This window comes from Trachurus trachurus (genome assembly GCF_905171665.1).
Source record: "Trachurus trachurus genome assembly, chromosome: 9".
Classification (NCBI taxonomy): Eukaryota; Metazoa; Chordata; class Actinopteri; order Carangiformes; family Carangidae; genus Trachurus; species Trachurus trachurus.
Window position 1 is genome coordinate 6,100,649 of NC_139895.1, and position 16,944 is coordinate 6,117,592.

Sequence of the window (16,944 nt, forward strand, 5' to 3'; positions counted from 1 at the left end):
GTGTATCTTTGTGTGAGTTCAGATAAAGAATACAACAGAATTTGACTGTTAGCCTTTTATAGAAATGAACCAGCTGCTCTGATGATACGGTGAGCTAAGCTAGCTAACAACAGCTTAACAACTACAAATACCATGCAGCCAGAAATCATTTGAGGTCATGTACATTTCTAACAATAAATGTTACATATAAAGTTTCAGCAAAATATACTTTAGTTTCTATTCATGTTTTTTCTCAGTAGATATAGGCTAATGTTCATTTTCGCCTTTATGCCGATGACACGACTCTATCTACCAATCTTGCATAAAGTATAATTCTACCACAGCTGTTAACATTGTATAAAGAGGATGTTTAAGAGCTTTTGCCAACTTTAATTGCCCAACTTGTGCTACTGTAATATATAACAATGCAATGTCAATAATGGAATAAGGTAGCACATCTTCATTCAATGCAACAGTTACATGCTCAGCGTTAGCAGCATTTAACAGCATCGACTGATGAAGAACAAGCTAACAAGCATTAAAGCAGAAGTAAGCGGAATGTTTGTGTTAATATAAGTCTTAAATAGTTATATCTTCCGACAGCAATCACTTATATAGAGTGTTTGGTCTGAAACACGGGTCTGTCAGTCACTCTGCTCTGCTGTAAGCCGAGGAGAAAACTTTCCTTGTATCCTACAACCTTTATCCAATGAGGAGAGAGAACGGCATAAAGGGGCGGTCCTCTCTGTGTGTGCAGCCAAGGGATGCGCGTGAATGTGGTGACGTAGGGACGAGGGCGGGGACTGCTAACTCCATCGGCTGACAGGAAGTTAGCCAAAACGGCCGGATCGCTTACTTCTGCTTTAATATGATTGAAAGTAGAACTGAAAGCAGGACATTTAGTTTTATATTCATTAAAGGATGTGAACGACTGCAGGAGTGTTATACTTTCAATGATATAGGCTACTTTTGTTTTATTCATATTTGGCATGTGTGACATCAGATATATCCGTTTGTTTGTTTGTTATTTTGAAATCCATCTTCATAAAGCTCATACATAATGAAATGGTTTGTTTGTGGTCATTAACCTCAGCTGATCACCTCCTACTCCCCAGGTCTGAAGTGGTTTGGCAGCCTCACCAACCTCTCAACCCGCTGCTCCTCGGAGAAGGCCAAGAACACCAAGGCGGCGGCGGCGCCAACCCCAGAGCATGATGGGAGCCTCTGCAGGGCCATCAAGCCGTCGGTGAAGAGGGAGAAATCGGTGGACGACATGGAGCCCTGCCTCCACAGCACCGGCTACGCGCGCTCCACCGACATGTACACGCACGTGGGCACGGTGCCTCGCGGCGAGAGGCAGAAGAGGAGCGTCAAGGGGCTGAAGGAGAAGGATAAGAAGAAGAAAAAGAAAGAGGAGGAGGAGAGGGAGGAGAGGGAGGAGGCGAGCCGAGGGCAGAGCCAGAGGAAGGCGGGGGAAGATGTCAGAGACTCGCCCCTGCTCAGTGCCCTGTCCAGCCTCAGTCTGTCCAGTCTGGACCGGCCTCTGCCTGTTCCTGCAGCAGCAGCGGGCCGGCCGCTCCCCACCACGCCGTCGCCCACACGGGTTTCACCTTTGACCTCGGCACCTGAGATCTACTGGGACACTTTAGCTTTAGAGAGCGGCGCTCGACCTGCAGGACTGTCACCGAACAACAACATGGCAGCGACGACGACCACGACGACCGGTCCCAAAGCGGTTTCCCCGCAGGACGTGTACGTACCGATGGACCCAATCGCCGAATCATCACCAGCACCAGCATCATCATCATCATCGTCGTCGTCATTGTGTCGTAACCACGTGGACGAGCAGAAAGAGAAGCAGCAAACACAGGAAACCTCAAACCCTGAGAGCGGCGCACAGGAAGTGGAGAGAGTGGGCAGGTGAGGCCGATGGTTAACACGTCGACAGCGTGAGAGACGTTGCCTCCTAAAAATAACATAGGCTAATGTTTGTTTGGGTTAATTTTGTCATGTAAACCAGAGCGAGAAGGAACCGTATGTTATTTAATTCACACTTTTAAAGAATCACTCACTGTGCTGAGATCATGATGATGATTATCAATGCAGTGTGAAAAAAAAACAGGTTTATATTGGAAACTCATTAAAGACATTGCCTTATGTCTTTGTTTAAAACTAAACAAAAATAACTCAAAATCAAAAAATAAACAAAATTTAAAATACATAAAATTATAAACTTGAATACCATCTTCAAGCATATTTAGAAAACACACATTTATTAATAAAAATTAACAGTGCACAGTTTTAAAAAACTACAATTAAGCTTTTAAACTGAAGCCATAATGTCCACTCTGACCTGTCAATAATATAGATTTGGATCTTATTTAACATATTGCTTTATTTGCATTATTATTTTTTCCTATAATGTTTCAATATATTTATATATGTTGTATGAAATATCCTACACACTGCAAAAACTCATCTTACTAAGAATATTTGTCTTATTTTAGTCAAAATGTCATTTCTATTCAAAACGAATCTAATTATATTTAAAATAAGACTCATGACATAAAAAGTAGCTTGTTTTTAGACACTTTTTTTTTTTTTTTACTTCTTTCAAGCATATTTTAACTTGAAATAAGTAGAAAAATCTGATAGTGGAGCAAGTTTTTCTTTCTTATTACAAGCACAAAAAACTTGCTTTCACTGGCAGATTTTTATAGTACTTATTTCAAGTGAAAATTAGTTTGAAACAAGTGGAAATTATCCAAAAACACGTACATTTTTAGGTGACGAGTCTTATTCTGAGTGGATAGAGATTAGTTTTGACTAGAAATGAGACATTTTGACAAATATTCTTGGAAAGATTTTGAGTTTTGCAGAAAATAGGAAACGTAAAGAAAAAACATTTTTGTCGACGCTGCAATTGTTACATAACATAAAATTACAACCAATAATCGCTGTTCCGTGTATCATCATGATTAAATACATAAAGTTACGGGGAGGGGGGCAGTGGCCGAAGCCGCGGACATGCGCAGTGAGTCCGGCTGCTGCTCCGCCGCGGGTCAGTCCACTCCGCTGGAGGAAACTCAGCGGTGAGAGCGTCAGGACTGTCCGGGACAAGATGTGCGAAGTTGGGGACGAGAAGTGCGTTCGGTCGGTCCTGTCCGGAGGAGGAGGAGGAGGAGGAGGAGGAGGAGGAGGAGAGAGGAGGTGAGGAGACATAGTGGAGTCAGGGTATGTGTGTTTGTGTGTGTGAGTGTTTGTGTTGAAACATGTTAATGTCGCGTGTTTGTGTGTGTGTCACCTGTGGAACCGTGAACGTGTGTTTGAGTGAGTGTGATGCGTTCAAAGACACGCACACACATGGTTCAGGTTAGTGCGATGCTGTAAAAAAAAAAAAACATGAGAAGCTCCTGACTAGTAAAACATTTACAACTAGTCCACTTTGAAGTCAGTGGGTTACCAGTGTGTGTGTGTGGGGGGGTGTGTGTGTGTGTGTGTGTGTGTGTGTGTGTGTGTTTGGACCAGACTGTATGTTACATAAGAGGAGGAATTTGATCCTGCTGCTCTGGCTTCAGTCTGAACAGTGATAAGGATTTATTTTGGCACAGATGCAGCTGCCTGTTACACTTCATCCTGTCTGAACCGACACACACCTGACAACGACCTTTGACCCCAGGTTACAGCCAGATGTGAGTGAGGCAGCTGGACTGGACATGTCACCTCACCTCAGACCAGACTGGTTTTAAAAAAAAAAGGCTTGTTTCTATATCGGACGACTCTCAGGATGCATTGGACGATTTTGCAGAGAGATTAGGAAACACTGACGTTTTATTTTGAAAAGTCGTTGTTGCAGAAACATAACATCCAAATGTGTCACTGCATTGTTGTGCATTGGTTCAGGTTGTTGGCTGCAGAGACGTCCTGGACAGTAATTCATTTTCTCAAGGCATGATTATTTGGCACGAGACCCAACAAACATCACATAATTAATTGATAGTTGTGGAGTGAAATTGAAGCTTAAATTACCTTTCAGATTGAAATCTGATCATATAATTGCAATATTAAGTTGTTGTTGTTTTGAATATCGTGCAAACCTCTAAGTATCAGGATGCATTTAAGGTCCGACCCCAGATAATGTGTTGATTTGAGGGAATACTGTCCAACCTGTTGTTGATCAAAGCAGCCAAACAGTTCTCTTCAGATCGGGAAGTTTTAAAGTCCGATATAATAACGATGGTTTGGTGAAGGAAATATTCAATAGCCAATAATTTCAGGTCCACAGTGGTGTTATTGTAGCCTGACTGTATCGCCGGTGGAGGGTGAACAGATGAACGGACATCGACCATAATATGAGCTGATGTTTCCATCAATACAACGATAGATTGGAGGTAGACTGATCGATCGGTCTATACCTCCATTAGACTGATCGATCGGTCTATACCTCCATTAGACTGATCGATCGGTCTATACCTCCATTAGACTGATCGATCGGTCTATACCTCCATTAGGAACTAGAAGAGTTGGAGGAGGGACGACCAATCAGAGCTGATGATGATGATGAGAAGGAAGGACATGGGTTCAGGTCTGAGACAGGTTTTATGCTTTGCCCAGGTAGAAACAACTTAGGGATGTACCTATCCGACTTTTTAAAGGGATTGTTCAACATTTGGCCCATTGCCATAATGTAGTGTTGTCACGATACCAACATTTTGGTACCGGTATCGGTACCAACATGTTTTTCGATACTTTTCGATACTTTTCGGTACTTTTCCAAATAAAAAGAGAACACAAAAAATGTCATTATTGGCTTTATTTTAATAGAAAATCTTAGAACTATAACATATACATCAGTAAATAATCAGTAAATCAGTAAACAGTTACTGCTGCTGCAGGATTAAAATTGAAATTTCATCTATATTAATCTGAACTCTTCCTAAATTAAAACATTAGTGGTCTGTTTAAAAATGAATATCAACTTGTTTTCTTTGCATTATTTGAGGTCTGAAAACACTGCATCTTTTTTTGTTATTTTGATCAGTTGTAATTTTTGGGAGAAATTGTTATCAGTAGTTTATAGAATGAAACACAAACGTTCATTTTACTCAAACACACACACCTATTGTTTCCCATACGTAGACCAAATTGATTCTTCACGTGGCGATGTCACTGCTGCCGGCGGCGCAAAATGAAAGTACCGGTCCCATCTAAGCGCAGTATAGTACCGTTTAAAATGCGTCAGAACCCCGGTACCAATCTAGTATACCGGTATACCGAACAACCCTACCATAATCCCTATAGTCATAGCAGTAGGTTCGTTACCTTTAAGTGTCGGTGCAAGCTATTTTTAGAACGGCGGAGCAGAGCCGCAAGTTGTTTTCGAGGTAAATTCATGCAAAACCGCTGATGCGCGTTGCCTTCAGGGACAGTTTTTCATCAATCAGTCTCTGCATTTCCCTCTAAAACAACTCTGTCTGGTAACGTTCTGTTATTATCTCATAGTGTGGTGAATGTGCAGGTCACAACTTGTCCACCAGAGCGTTTTGGAGTTGTTGGATTGTGTATTTGATGAGTTTGAAGAGGGAAACCAAGAAATCCCAAATTGCCAAAATGTTGAACTATACCCATTATCCCAATTTTGCAATACCTGGGCTTAGCGTATCGGACAGTACTGGATACCGACCTGATACCACTGTTGAAATAATTAACTGTGTATGTTTCCATGTGAAAGACAGTCCAGGCTTGACTTTACTTTCTAAGCTTTGTGAAACTTTGTTGCCATGGATCAGCCCCGTCATCCCATACCTGATCCAGCTGCTTCAAACCAATATCTTGGCCGATATCTGATCTAAAACATGGGGTCGGTGTTATCCTCCAGTAGAAATGCAGCTCTGGTTTTGTTGTGACGACTCAGTGGAAGAACAAAAGCTACTGTTTGCTTCCCATCTGGTGCCAGAGCTCAGCTGACCTCAGATCAGACCAGTTCTGTTTTCCAGGGAACAGAGCAGAAGTGGTGACGGACGGAGACCAACTGTCACCTTCAACTCGTCCATTCACTCTGTCCGTTCTCTACGTGGAGGTGCTGTCCTGTTTGTCATTGGGGGTTATTATTACGGGAGCTGTGTGTGTGTGTGTGTGTCACTCAGATGTGTAATAGCTGCCGGCCAAAGGAGCAGGAAGCTGTAAAACTTGATGGTGGTTTAGGGAACGCAGCCTCGAGGTGGAGGGAGTTTCCTCTCGCCCAGTTTGGGACAACACCTCAGAAACCGTCAGGGTCTTGGTGAAGTCCGGCATCAGGCGACATGGAACAAAAAAGAAGAGGAAATTTACAGTAAACAGTTTTCACACCAAAGATGTGAATTTTATTTTTACATAGGCTATTTTCACAAACACTAATGTGACTCAGTGTTGAGTCTATGTAGCTCATAGATACCACAACCCATGTTTAAAACAAATTTACAATAATCTCTTTTGGTCTAAACACAATTCTCATAAAACTTATGATCGACAAAATTCACTTGCGAGAGTGAAAAATTATTTTTTGTTCATAAATGTTAAACCACTTTACTCACGTGGTTCTAACCTTCACAGACTCCATGAAATGATGCCTGCCTCCCAAATATTTGGTCACATGCTAATTTTTTCCTATAGTTTCCTAGAAACAAGGCGTGGGTCAACTTACCCACTGGCTCATCTTACCCCACTCTCCCCTATGTACTTATGAACATTTTAGCGGAGGTATTTCATCCATGTTTTGAATATTATAGTCACTTATACTGAAATATTTTATTTATATAGTTTATACCTGCAGTACTGGTTATATCATTGTCACTTTACATCACAATATTCTTATTTCATGCACACCTGCAGTAGAAGTATTCACTTAAGTTGCAATATTTTTACACCATAGTCACTTTACCTATCAATACTTTTATATCAGGCCACCTTATATCCTCAGTACTTGTTTTTGCACATTGCCTGGTTGAAGGTTGATTTGTTTTTATTGTTTATTGTGTCTATATTTTCTGTCTGTTGAGTTGTGTTGTGTTTGTGTCTTTGGTGTTTTTAGCCCTCTCTACTTTCTTCCTTACTTGGCTAACAACTGAATTTCCCCGTTGTGGGATGAAAGTACATCTAATCTAATCTAATCTAATATCCAGAGGGCGTATGATGATATTAATAGTGTATATCCCAACATAGATGACATTCATTATTATATGGACATACTGTATGTCATATATGACATTTAAGCCTGGGAACAGATGCACATCCCATCCTCTCCGGTCTCAGAGAGCGACCCTGTGTTTCGTCTTTATCATTAAGAGTCAGTAAAACAAACAGTTTGACTGGTGTTACTCATTGAGATAAAACTATTCAAAACAGTCTAGAACAGCACAAGTTATCGACATCTGTGAACGTAGCTCTTGACTGTCAGGGAGCTTCTCATGTGGTATGTTTTACTTGTGTGTTCACATCTGTTTGTGTGCGTGTGTGTGTGTCTGTGTGTGTTTGTGTCTGCTCTGAGTTTGTGTTTGGGAACAAAAGGTCACCTCCCTTGACGTTACTCATGAAAATATGCAGCATGTTGAAGAAGAGCAGGGTGACCGGGAGAAAGAAAAAAAAGCAAAGAGTCAATTTCACACTCCCATTGTGTAGTTACTTTCACTGACAGGACACAATCAGCGCTGTCACAGAGAAACTGTTAAACTTGCACTTTGGGAGTTTTTTTTTCTTCCATTTTTCTAACGTCAGTCCCGCGGTCTCAGCGGTCGGTCGGCCCCGGGTGCTGCTATCGAGCCTCTGGACTCTGGTAAAGATCCAGCTGCTGTGAGAGGAAGTTTTTCTTCAGCCTCAGCCCTGAAAAACAACACCAGGCTATTAACAGATACGATACGAGGTTTCACTCACTCACTCACTCACTCACTCAAGACAAGAGCAGCAGAAAGAAATATTCCTCATCCTCCCTGGAGAAGTCTGTTGTGTTGCAAGCTGTTGCTGGGCGGTGTCGCATTATTAACACACTGCTGCTGCTGTCAGAGAGAGTTGTGCAACAGGACACATGGACAGATAGACGGACAGGAGGAGACACTGTTATTACTGTTATTACTGTTACTGCTGCTACTGCTGCAGAGTTCAGGCCCACAAACGTATGTAGGCCTATGTATCTGTGGCAACCAGGGCTGAAAACATGTGGGTGAACTGACCTCAGGATGAATAATGAGTTCAAAGGTCAACGTTGTTCTATGAGCTTTAAAGAATGTAAAACCAGCTGAGAGTATAGTTCACTGAACTCGGGAAAACAAGTTCAATGAACTACATAGTATACTGAGTCAGGCTGATGCTGTGAATGGCAGTGTTCTCATTAATATCAACCATGACTTAATTTAAAGCTCCATACAGTATAAAGGTAGATGTTTGTGTTTAAAGCTCCATACAGTATAAAGGTAGATGTTTGTATTAAAGCTCCATACGGTATAAAGGTAGATGTTTGTGTTTGTGTTAAAGCTCCATACAATATAAAGGTAGATGTTTGTGTTAAAGCTCCATACAATATAAAGGTAGATGTTTGTGTTAAAGCTCCATACAGTATAAAGGTAGATGTTTGCTCCATACAGTATAAAGGTAGATGTTTGTGTTTGTGTTAAAGCTCCATACGGTATAAAGGTAGACGTTTGTGTTTGTGTTAAAGCTCCATACAATATAAAGGTAGATGTTTGTGTTAAAGCTCCATGCAGTATAAAGGTAGATGTTTGTGTTAAAGCTCCATACAGTATAAAGGTAGATGTTTGTGTTAAAGCTCCATACAGTATAAAGGTAGACGTTTGTGTTTGTGTTAAAGCTCCATACAATATAAAGGTAGATGTTTGTGTTAAAGCTCCATACAGTATAAAGGTAGATGTTTGTGTTAAAGCTCCATACAGTATAAAGGTAGATGTCCATGTGTAGTGTGATTATAAAGCAGCTCTAGGTTCTATATTAATACTGTGAAAGTATCAAAGCCTCAGTCCACAGAGAAATGCACACAGCCTGTATTCAGAAACTGAACCTTAAAGTAGCACTGTCAGCAGTGATAGCGATAAAAAAAAAAAAAACTGAAATATGCAATAAGTAGGTCCAGGGGAGCTATAACTATCTGTACACAAAATATAGCCAACAGTGTATAGTGCCTGTGGAGCAAATGCAGAATTCCTTTAAGTTATGAGACAAGCCGGCTCCTGAACAGAAGCGCTATGTAAAGATGACGAGGATGTTTATATCTGACACGCTGCACCACTGGTCCCATCTAGTGGCTGAACTAAGAATTGGAAAATGGATAGTGCTACTTTAAAACCAGCCGTCGGGACTTCCTGTTACTTTGTGATGTCACAACAAAGCAGTCACCCAAAGCCACACCCCCTCACCACCCGGACCCTCCATCCAACACTTCCAGGATTATCTGAGTGTTTTATTCTGAAATCTGCTCTATTTTTTGGATCTTTTTTTGGATCTCTCAGAAAACAGTCGGCCAATTAAGAAGAGAGGCTCAGAGCCTCCTCTCTTCTGATTGGCTGAAATCAACCCGTTGTTACTAGAGCTCCAGAGAGAAGCTGAGAGAGGAGACGGAAAACTACACTGAGATGGTTTTTAGATCTTCTCATGGATCAACATTTCAAAATAAAACACAGCAGAAGAAACACATGTTATTTTATAGTCCCTAAAAGACTGAACTATTGGACCTTTTATTGTGATTTGGTTTGATTTAAATAAAAACGCTGTTTATAGATGTCTCTTTGGAAAATGAATCAGTAGTAAATTCAGTCAGCTCATCCGTTGAAGACAGAAGTAGTTTTTGAAGATATAAACCAAAATCTGTTTTGGTTTATATCTTGACAACCTGACAGTTGCTTTAACTTTAAATTAAACTCACGTAATCACCTTTATTCAAGTAACATTTTTTTTTATTTATCAACCTTTTGACATATTTGGTTTCTGAAACTCTTTGGTCAATGTTGTTGGGAAAAAAAGTGAAGTCAAATTTTGCGTCATAGCAACCACAGTAAAAATCCCAAGATGAAGCTTATCAGGGTTGCCAGGTTGTTTTGGCACAGGTTACCATGGTGATGCCACTGTCACCATGACCCAGTCAAACCACGCAGTTCTGATGAAGCAGATTTCACTGAATAGTAGGCTATGACTCAGGTGTAAAGTTGAAATGTTGCTTTATAGTAGGGCCTGACCGATATGGATTTTTTGGGGCCGATGCCGATGCCGATTATTAGGGGGGAAAAAATCCGATAACCGATTAATCGGCCGATTATTTTTTTTTTTAAATAAAGTTTTAAAATTGTATTAATTTAAGTAATATCTATATATTTTATATAATATATAAATTAGGGCTGCCCCCAAATAGTATACCAAGCACTGAAAACAACATTTGGAGCCCTGTCTTGTCAAAATCAATATGACTGAACTGTAGGAAGCTATAGGGCTTTTATTTTGAAGGGCCAGATACAGGAAGTCATGACACGTGACACTTTTTTGTTGTTGTTGTTTTTACACGGCACGGTGGTCTCTCTCTCTCTCTCTTTTTTTTAATTTTTTTTTTATCAAAAGCGACTTTTTCCAATGTTGTTCCAAAAGTTTCTGGTTAGTTGATCTTGAAGTGGAAGCACTTATCACCGCTGTTTTCAACGACTAGCCGGTCTCAAAAGCGCTCACCGGTGGCCAGTCTCAGTGTAACGGAGCAGAGACATGATACTCCCGCTGCAGTCAGAGACCCCCCCCCCCAACCCCGTCTTACGCAGCCTGAGCTCAGTCACTCACCCACCTCATCTACTGTGTTTATAGGTGATAAACGGGCATACTGCCGGTAAAACCCGACCGGCTTGTTGAATCTCGGACCCAACACGGCCGGAGTCACGAGCATTAATTAATTAATTCACAACCCGACCGCGGTAAAAAATAAAAATAAAAATAAAAAAGTAAAAAGAAAGCCAGGGGCAACACTGGTTTTGAGACAGTTAACAGTTAATCAAGTTGTTAATAATAAGCTGTGTGAGTGACAAGGCTATGGCAGAGCGTGTCCTGTTGCAGATCAGTCACTCTGCTGTGTGTGAGGTGGTTAGTGGATAGTGGATGGAGTTGGATGCGCCCTCTACAGGATAAACAGCCTAATGTCAGGGATCTTTTTAAATGGGGGAACATTTTCAAAGTAAAACCAAGTCTTATTCCCTGCATTTTATTTCTGAAAATATCGGCGACAATCGACGAGTTTTGGCCGATTACCGATTATTCTCAAACGGGCTATAATCGGCCGATTTAATCGGCTCGCCGATAAATCGGTCGGGCCCTACTTTATAGTCCCCAATCTTTCTTAATGATTTACTGTGAAGCTCCCTTGAGAGAATCATTACCCTCTTAATTACTGGGAAAACAGAGACAGTAATTAAATCAAATCAAAAGTCAGAAATAAAGACAGAAATAGTCATAATCAAACGACAAATGTAATTTCTAATGCAAAAATCTAACAGTAAGAACAACTCGCACAACAACCCAAGAGCTGTCTGAGCCCATTAAATTATAAATGTGAAATATAAACCTGATGAAATCCTAAAATATCTGCAGCCAGAACAAATCATGGTGATTCACAGATGGAGAACAAGGTTTTCAGTTTTAGTTGCAAGTGCAGGAGGAAATGTTACGAAACCAATAACAGAGTTCACGCAGTTCACACAGTTCTTTAGCAACGTTAGCGTTAGCACCAGCAGGTAGGGTTAGTTCTCTCTGGTCTAAATTAGCATGCTAATGTTAGCCTTTAGCTGACATCAGTCGGTAAAGTAAAGCCTCTGTCACTACAGAGTATTTGATGCTTGATAAATGATGTGCCAAAGAATCATAATTATCTCATATCTTAATTTGTTATTTTCTACAGACCTACGGGCCAATCTTCACTCTGTTAAATAACAGTTGTCTGTTCTTAATCTTAGTCCATTCTCAGTTTGTGGTGTTCATCTGTAATCTGGTCCTGACAGGTGTTTTGATAACAATTTAACTGCAACTGACCAACCTACCTACCTACCTACCTACCTACCTACCTACCTATCAATTTAACTCTACCTTTCGGGCTACCTACAGATCGACATCCCTGCCTACCAACCATCATAGCCACTGACATATAGGCTACTGTTGTTACCAACCTACCTACGGACTGGCTGATTGACCTACCTACCAAGCAACAGACCTACTTAACGTCATATCCACTGATCTACCTACCTACTGCCATACTGTACCTTCAGACGAGCTGTTTACCTATCAGCCTGCCTCCTGTCCAGCCTATCTACTGACCCTATACCTACCTACAGACTGACTGACTTTCAGACCAGCTGCATCTGACCAACCTCCCTACCTGCTAACCAAAAGACCTACATACCTACCTACAGACTGACTGACCAACTGTACCGACTGACCTCTGTACCTACGATCTACCTGCCTACTGACTTACCTACAGACCATCCAGCTTATAAACCATCATACCTACAGACCAATTTCCTGACCCGTCTATGATCTGACTACCTACCTTTAGCCACATTATCTACCTAGCTGTCTGACCGACCTACCTACCTATTATCTACCTGCCGACTGACCTATCGAACTACCTATAGTCCGTTCAGCTTGCAAACCATCATACCTTAAGACAAGTTCCCTACCTATATACCCAACTATGATCTACCTGCCTAAGGACCTACCTACTCATCTACCTGTCCTACCCCACTACCTGCTAACCAACAGAGACCTACCTACTTACCCACAGACTGACCGATTTACCTACCTATTATCTCCCTGCCTACTGACCTATCGAACTACCTTACCTACCGACCAACTGCCTACCTGCCTACTGACCTCTTCATAATCGACTTATCTACCTCCATTCATCCTTCTTCTTTTTCTTCTACTCCTCCTCCTTCATCTTCCTATCAGAGGATGTATGTATTCTCCAGTCTGTGTCATGTGACCTCCTCTAACTCGTGTTTCTTTTTGTGTTTCAGCCGCCAAGTCTTGACAGACAGCAGCGGAGAGTATGTAAAGGTGAGTTTGTTTTCTACACGGCCTCAGCTCTAGTTTCCTCCAACACTCTCGCTTCCCTTTTTGTCGGACAAGTCGCTCTTCAGCAGAGCTTCGCTCGGAGCTCGTTTCTTCTGATCCTTGCGCACACGGGCACGCAGGTTCTCTAATTCGATCAGGCCGGGCCTCCAGACCGAACTCTGGGAATGTGGCCCTCTGCCGTGGCAAACGCTTTGAAGCTTGCACCGGTTGCCAATGGCGACCGCGCCGGCCTCGATTCGGGCCGGCGGCTCTTGCCTGGAAAAGGTGGAGAGGAGAGAGGCGCGAGAGAGTTTCCAGTTCATTGACTTATAATTGGATACTTGACAAACACACTCGTCTGAATGGGACAAGCTGGCATTGAACGATAATGCTAATGAAATTAAAGCCATTCATTAGGGGCTTCCAGGTCTTCACCCCCCCCCCCCCCACACACACACACACACACACACACACACACACACACACATACACACACACACACATGATGTCATAGGTCACTTTTGCAGACATTTCATTGACTTACATCCATTTCCTGGACTCACCACTGACCCAAAATACATCGGTTTTCCAATTAGGGGCACAGCTTTTACCGTCCCCAATTTGTCACCAAAAATAGACTATGGCAGACATACACACACAAACATACACAAACACACACACATAGACACACACACACACACACACACACACACACACACACACACACACACACACACACTCCTGTTTTGTTTTGGAAGTGGCCCTGGCCCGACGCCAAGCCCTTGATTAACAGTTGAGTGGGGCAAACCACTTTGTCAAAGCAAGAGGGCACCTACATAACAGTAAGAGAGCAGTGTGTGCGTGTGTGTGCGTGTCTTGTGTGCGTGCGTGTGTGTGTTCAACAGACAAAAGCATTCCCAGCCTGTCCTCGTTGTAAACTCATGATATACAGTAGCTTCTTCTCTTTTTTTTTTTGGTTTTGTGTGTGTGTATAAACTAAAGACGGGACAGACAAAGCTCTGCTGAGTGATGACCCCCGTCGCACAATGACGTTGCCACGGCGACGAGGCCAAGACTCCATCCAGCATGGGTCTGGGACGGGTCTCGGGCCCCTGGTGCCGCCAAGTGTGGATGCCAGTGTGGGAATGCCAAAACTTGCCCCCCCCTCTCCACCCCTACACCCCACCACTCTGTCCTCTATTAAAACACACTGGGAGCTGCAGTTTCACTAGATTTACCCACAATGCTTGTTCTCGCAGAGTCTGATGGTGTTGATCCAGGCGAGAGGAAGGTGCAGCAGAGGCTCCGTGATGCTCTAAAGTTGTTGTTGTTTGTGTGTGTGTCTGTGTGTGTGTGTGTGTGTGTGTGTGTGTGTGTGTGTGTGTTTCTGACTGTGCGCCTGTGATGCCCTTTAAGTTCTCCAAAGAGAAGTTCTGGTTGGAGCCGCCGTCGGAGCAGCAGAGGAAGCAGCTGGAGGAGGAGCTGAAGCTGAGCGGCACCAACCTGAAGAGCCACGCCTGGTACCACGGACACATCCCCTGGGAGGTCCGACACACACACACACACACACACACACACACATAAAACTGCAAATGAAACCCTTGAAAATACACAAAGTTTTTACAGTTTAGTTATATAATTGCATTTTGTTGCATTTAAAGGAGAATTCCGGTCATTTTTGACCCCTAAATCGTTGTCCTGACTCCTGATGGTCACCCAGTGTTGGTTGGAGCAAAAAACGCGACTAAAATTGATGCAGGCAAACCAGAGTTACACCATGGTTAGACGGCGCTAGGGATAGCGACAACGCTAACCCATGGGGGCAATTCTTTCAACCACAACAAACACTCAGAAAACAATCAAATATCTATGGTACATGACTGGAATCCTTACGAGACACCACTGAACTCATATAGTGTACAGTATAAACAGTATAATCTTTGTGTTTTTGCATGTAGTCACTCACCTCAGATAGTCTAACTCTGAAACATCCTGGAAAGACATTACTATCCGATCGCAGAGCGCCTGCTCTCCCCGCCACAGAAACAAACACTTCCTTTCCTTGTTGTGATGATTTCTTTACAAAAATAAACGGTCTGGGATATTTTGGACATTACCACTGCACTGCTCCACCGTTTATTTTTGTAATGTCTTTCCAGGATGTTTCAGAGTTCGACTATCTGAGGTGAGTGACTACATGCAAAAACACAAAGTTTATACTGTTTATACTGTAACTATATGAGTTCAGTGGTGTCTCTAAGGATTCCAGTCATGTACCATAGATATTTGATTGTTTTCTGAGTGTTTGCTGTGGTTGATAGAATTGCCCCCATAGGTTAGCGTAACAACAGCTCCTGATCCAGATTATATACTATATTAGGATAACATCTTGTTTCCCTCCAAAAGTCTCAGAAATCGGGGTCATGTTGGAGCTGGACCACCAGAGGGAGCTGTGTTCAACCAGCAGCTTTAAAGGCTTCATCTGTTTTTTTAAAATCCATTTTCATAAAAGTACAAAAAGAACAAACAGATGAAGTAACAGTGATGATACAGTGAACAGTCTTTTGGACGGTGGTGATTTGATGGTCTCTGGTTCAGGGTGGAGGCTGACACTCGGGGATCTGCTTTATTTTGAAAAACCCCTCAGCTCCTTAGTGACAGGAAGGAACCAGCACATCAGCACAAACTGAATGTTGTGTAAAACCTTTGAATGAATGAATGAATGAATGAATTAATTAATTTAAAACAGGGACAATGCACAAAAAACATTAATCTTGTTAAACAAGAAGAGATGCTTTGAGCCAGGTTATAGCAACAATTGCTAATTTCCGCCTGTAGTCCCTGGGCAGGTAAAGTGCTAAACAGATACAATATTAAGATTAATTGAAATAGGACATAATAACCATAATATTTAAAAAATTGACAGAATGCACTAATAAAAGCAGGGAAACAGGAGCGCAAATCATAAAGTGCACACTAGGGACTAACAGCTTTAGTGAAGTGAAACGTGTAAAACATTGTTTTTATAAAAAACAGGTGTCAGAGAGTCTGGTGTTGAACCACGGCGACTTCCTCATCAGAGACTCTCAGTCCAGTCCGGGCGACTTCGTCCTCACCGGCCGCTGGGAGCAGAAGACGCTTCACTTCCTCATCAGGAGGACGGTGGTTCAGTCCGGCGAGACCTACACGCGGATCCAGTTCAGCCTGGGGGGCGAGGCCTTCGACTCCATCCCGGCGCTGGTTCACTTCTACGTGGGCGGCCGGGCGGCTCTGAGCCGGCGGAGCGGAGCTCAGATCCACCGGCCGGTGAACAGGACGCTGCCGCTCAGCTACCTGGAGACGGCCTTCTGCACCGCCGCCGGCCCCGCGGGCCAGAAGAGCACAGAGGAGAGGGTGTGTCCCAGCAGGTGAGGCCCCTAAAGACCTGGATGCCTAAAGCCCCGGATGTTTTTTAATTAGCCCCGAATATTAAAGGGACAACGAGGAGTTTTGGAAAAGCGAAGCGTTTTCACACTACATTTATGAGCCTCCGCGCACCGTGAAATTCTTCGACCGGCGCAAGACAGACTCATGTTTTCATTCATCAAGAATTAAAGTCAGAGGTTCAAAGAGGTTCACGTACCGTCGTAGTCCCGACCATAAACAGCGATTCGGCGGCGTTATTCTCATGAGCGTCCGCGAAACCGAAAGTAAGGAAACGCTGGTCGGCTCGCCCAGCATTTCCACCACCACTAATAATAACAAAATAACGATAGAGACAAAACGATATATTTATCGAAAATGGGCCCATTAACAAGTAGCGTAGATTCATCCACATTAACGTTTTATAACCAAATAGAAACTCCTCGTTGTCCCTTTTTTTTTTTTTTAATTTTAAGATCACATCCTCAAACTACGGTTATC

General features: G+C 42.6%; 2 protein-coding genes across 2 annotated transcripts in view; both read left to right on the forward strand.

Moving 5' to 3' along the window:
- Window positions 1-1,634, forward strand: part of LOC310991897 (uncharacterized protein) — a gene marked incomplete at its 3' end in the record, with an annotated part of 7,317 nt that extends 5,683 nt beyond the window's left edge. The window contains exons 2-3 of the mRNA XM_083979828.1: window positions 1,095-1,582; window positions 1,629-1,634. Coding sequence (XP_083835954.1) covers window positions 1,095-1,582; window positions 1,629-1,634 — 494 coding nt within the window. The remainder of the gene's footprint in view (window positions 1-1,094; window positions 1,583-1,628) is intronic.
- A 26-nt stretch (window positions 1,635-1,660) lies between these two features.
- sh2d3cb (SH2 domain containing 3Cb) overlaps window positions 1,661-16,944 on the forward strand; it is a 33,810-nt gene continuing 18,526 nt past the window's right edge. The window contains exons 1-4 of the mRNA XM_083979013.1: window positions 1,661-1,899; window positions 13,005-13,044; window positions 14,458-14,586; window positions 16,078-16,448. Coding sequence (XP_083835139.1) covers window positions 1,676-1,899; window positions 13,005-13,044; window positions 14,458-14,586; window positions 16,078-16,448 — 764 coding nt within the window. The 5' untranslated portion in view covers window positions 1,661-1,675. The remainder of the gene's footprint in view (window positions 1,900-13,004; window positions 13,045-14,457; window positions 14,587-16,077; window positions 16,449-16,944) is intronic.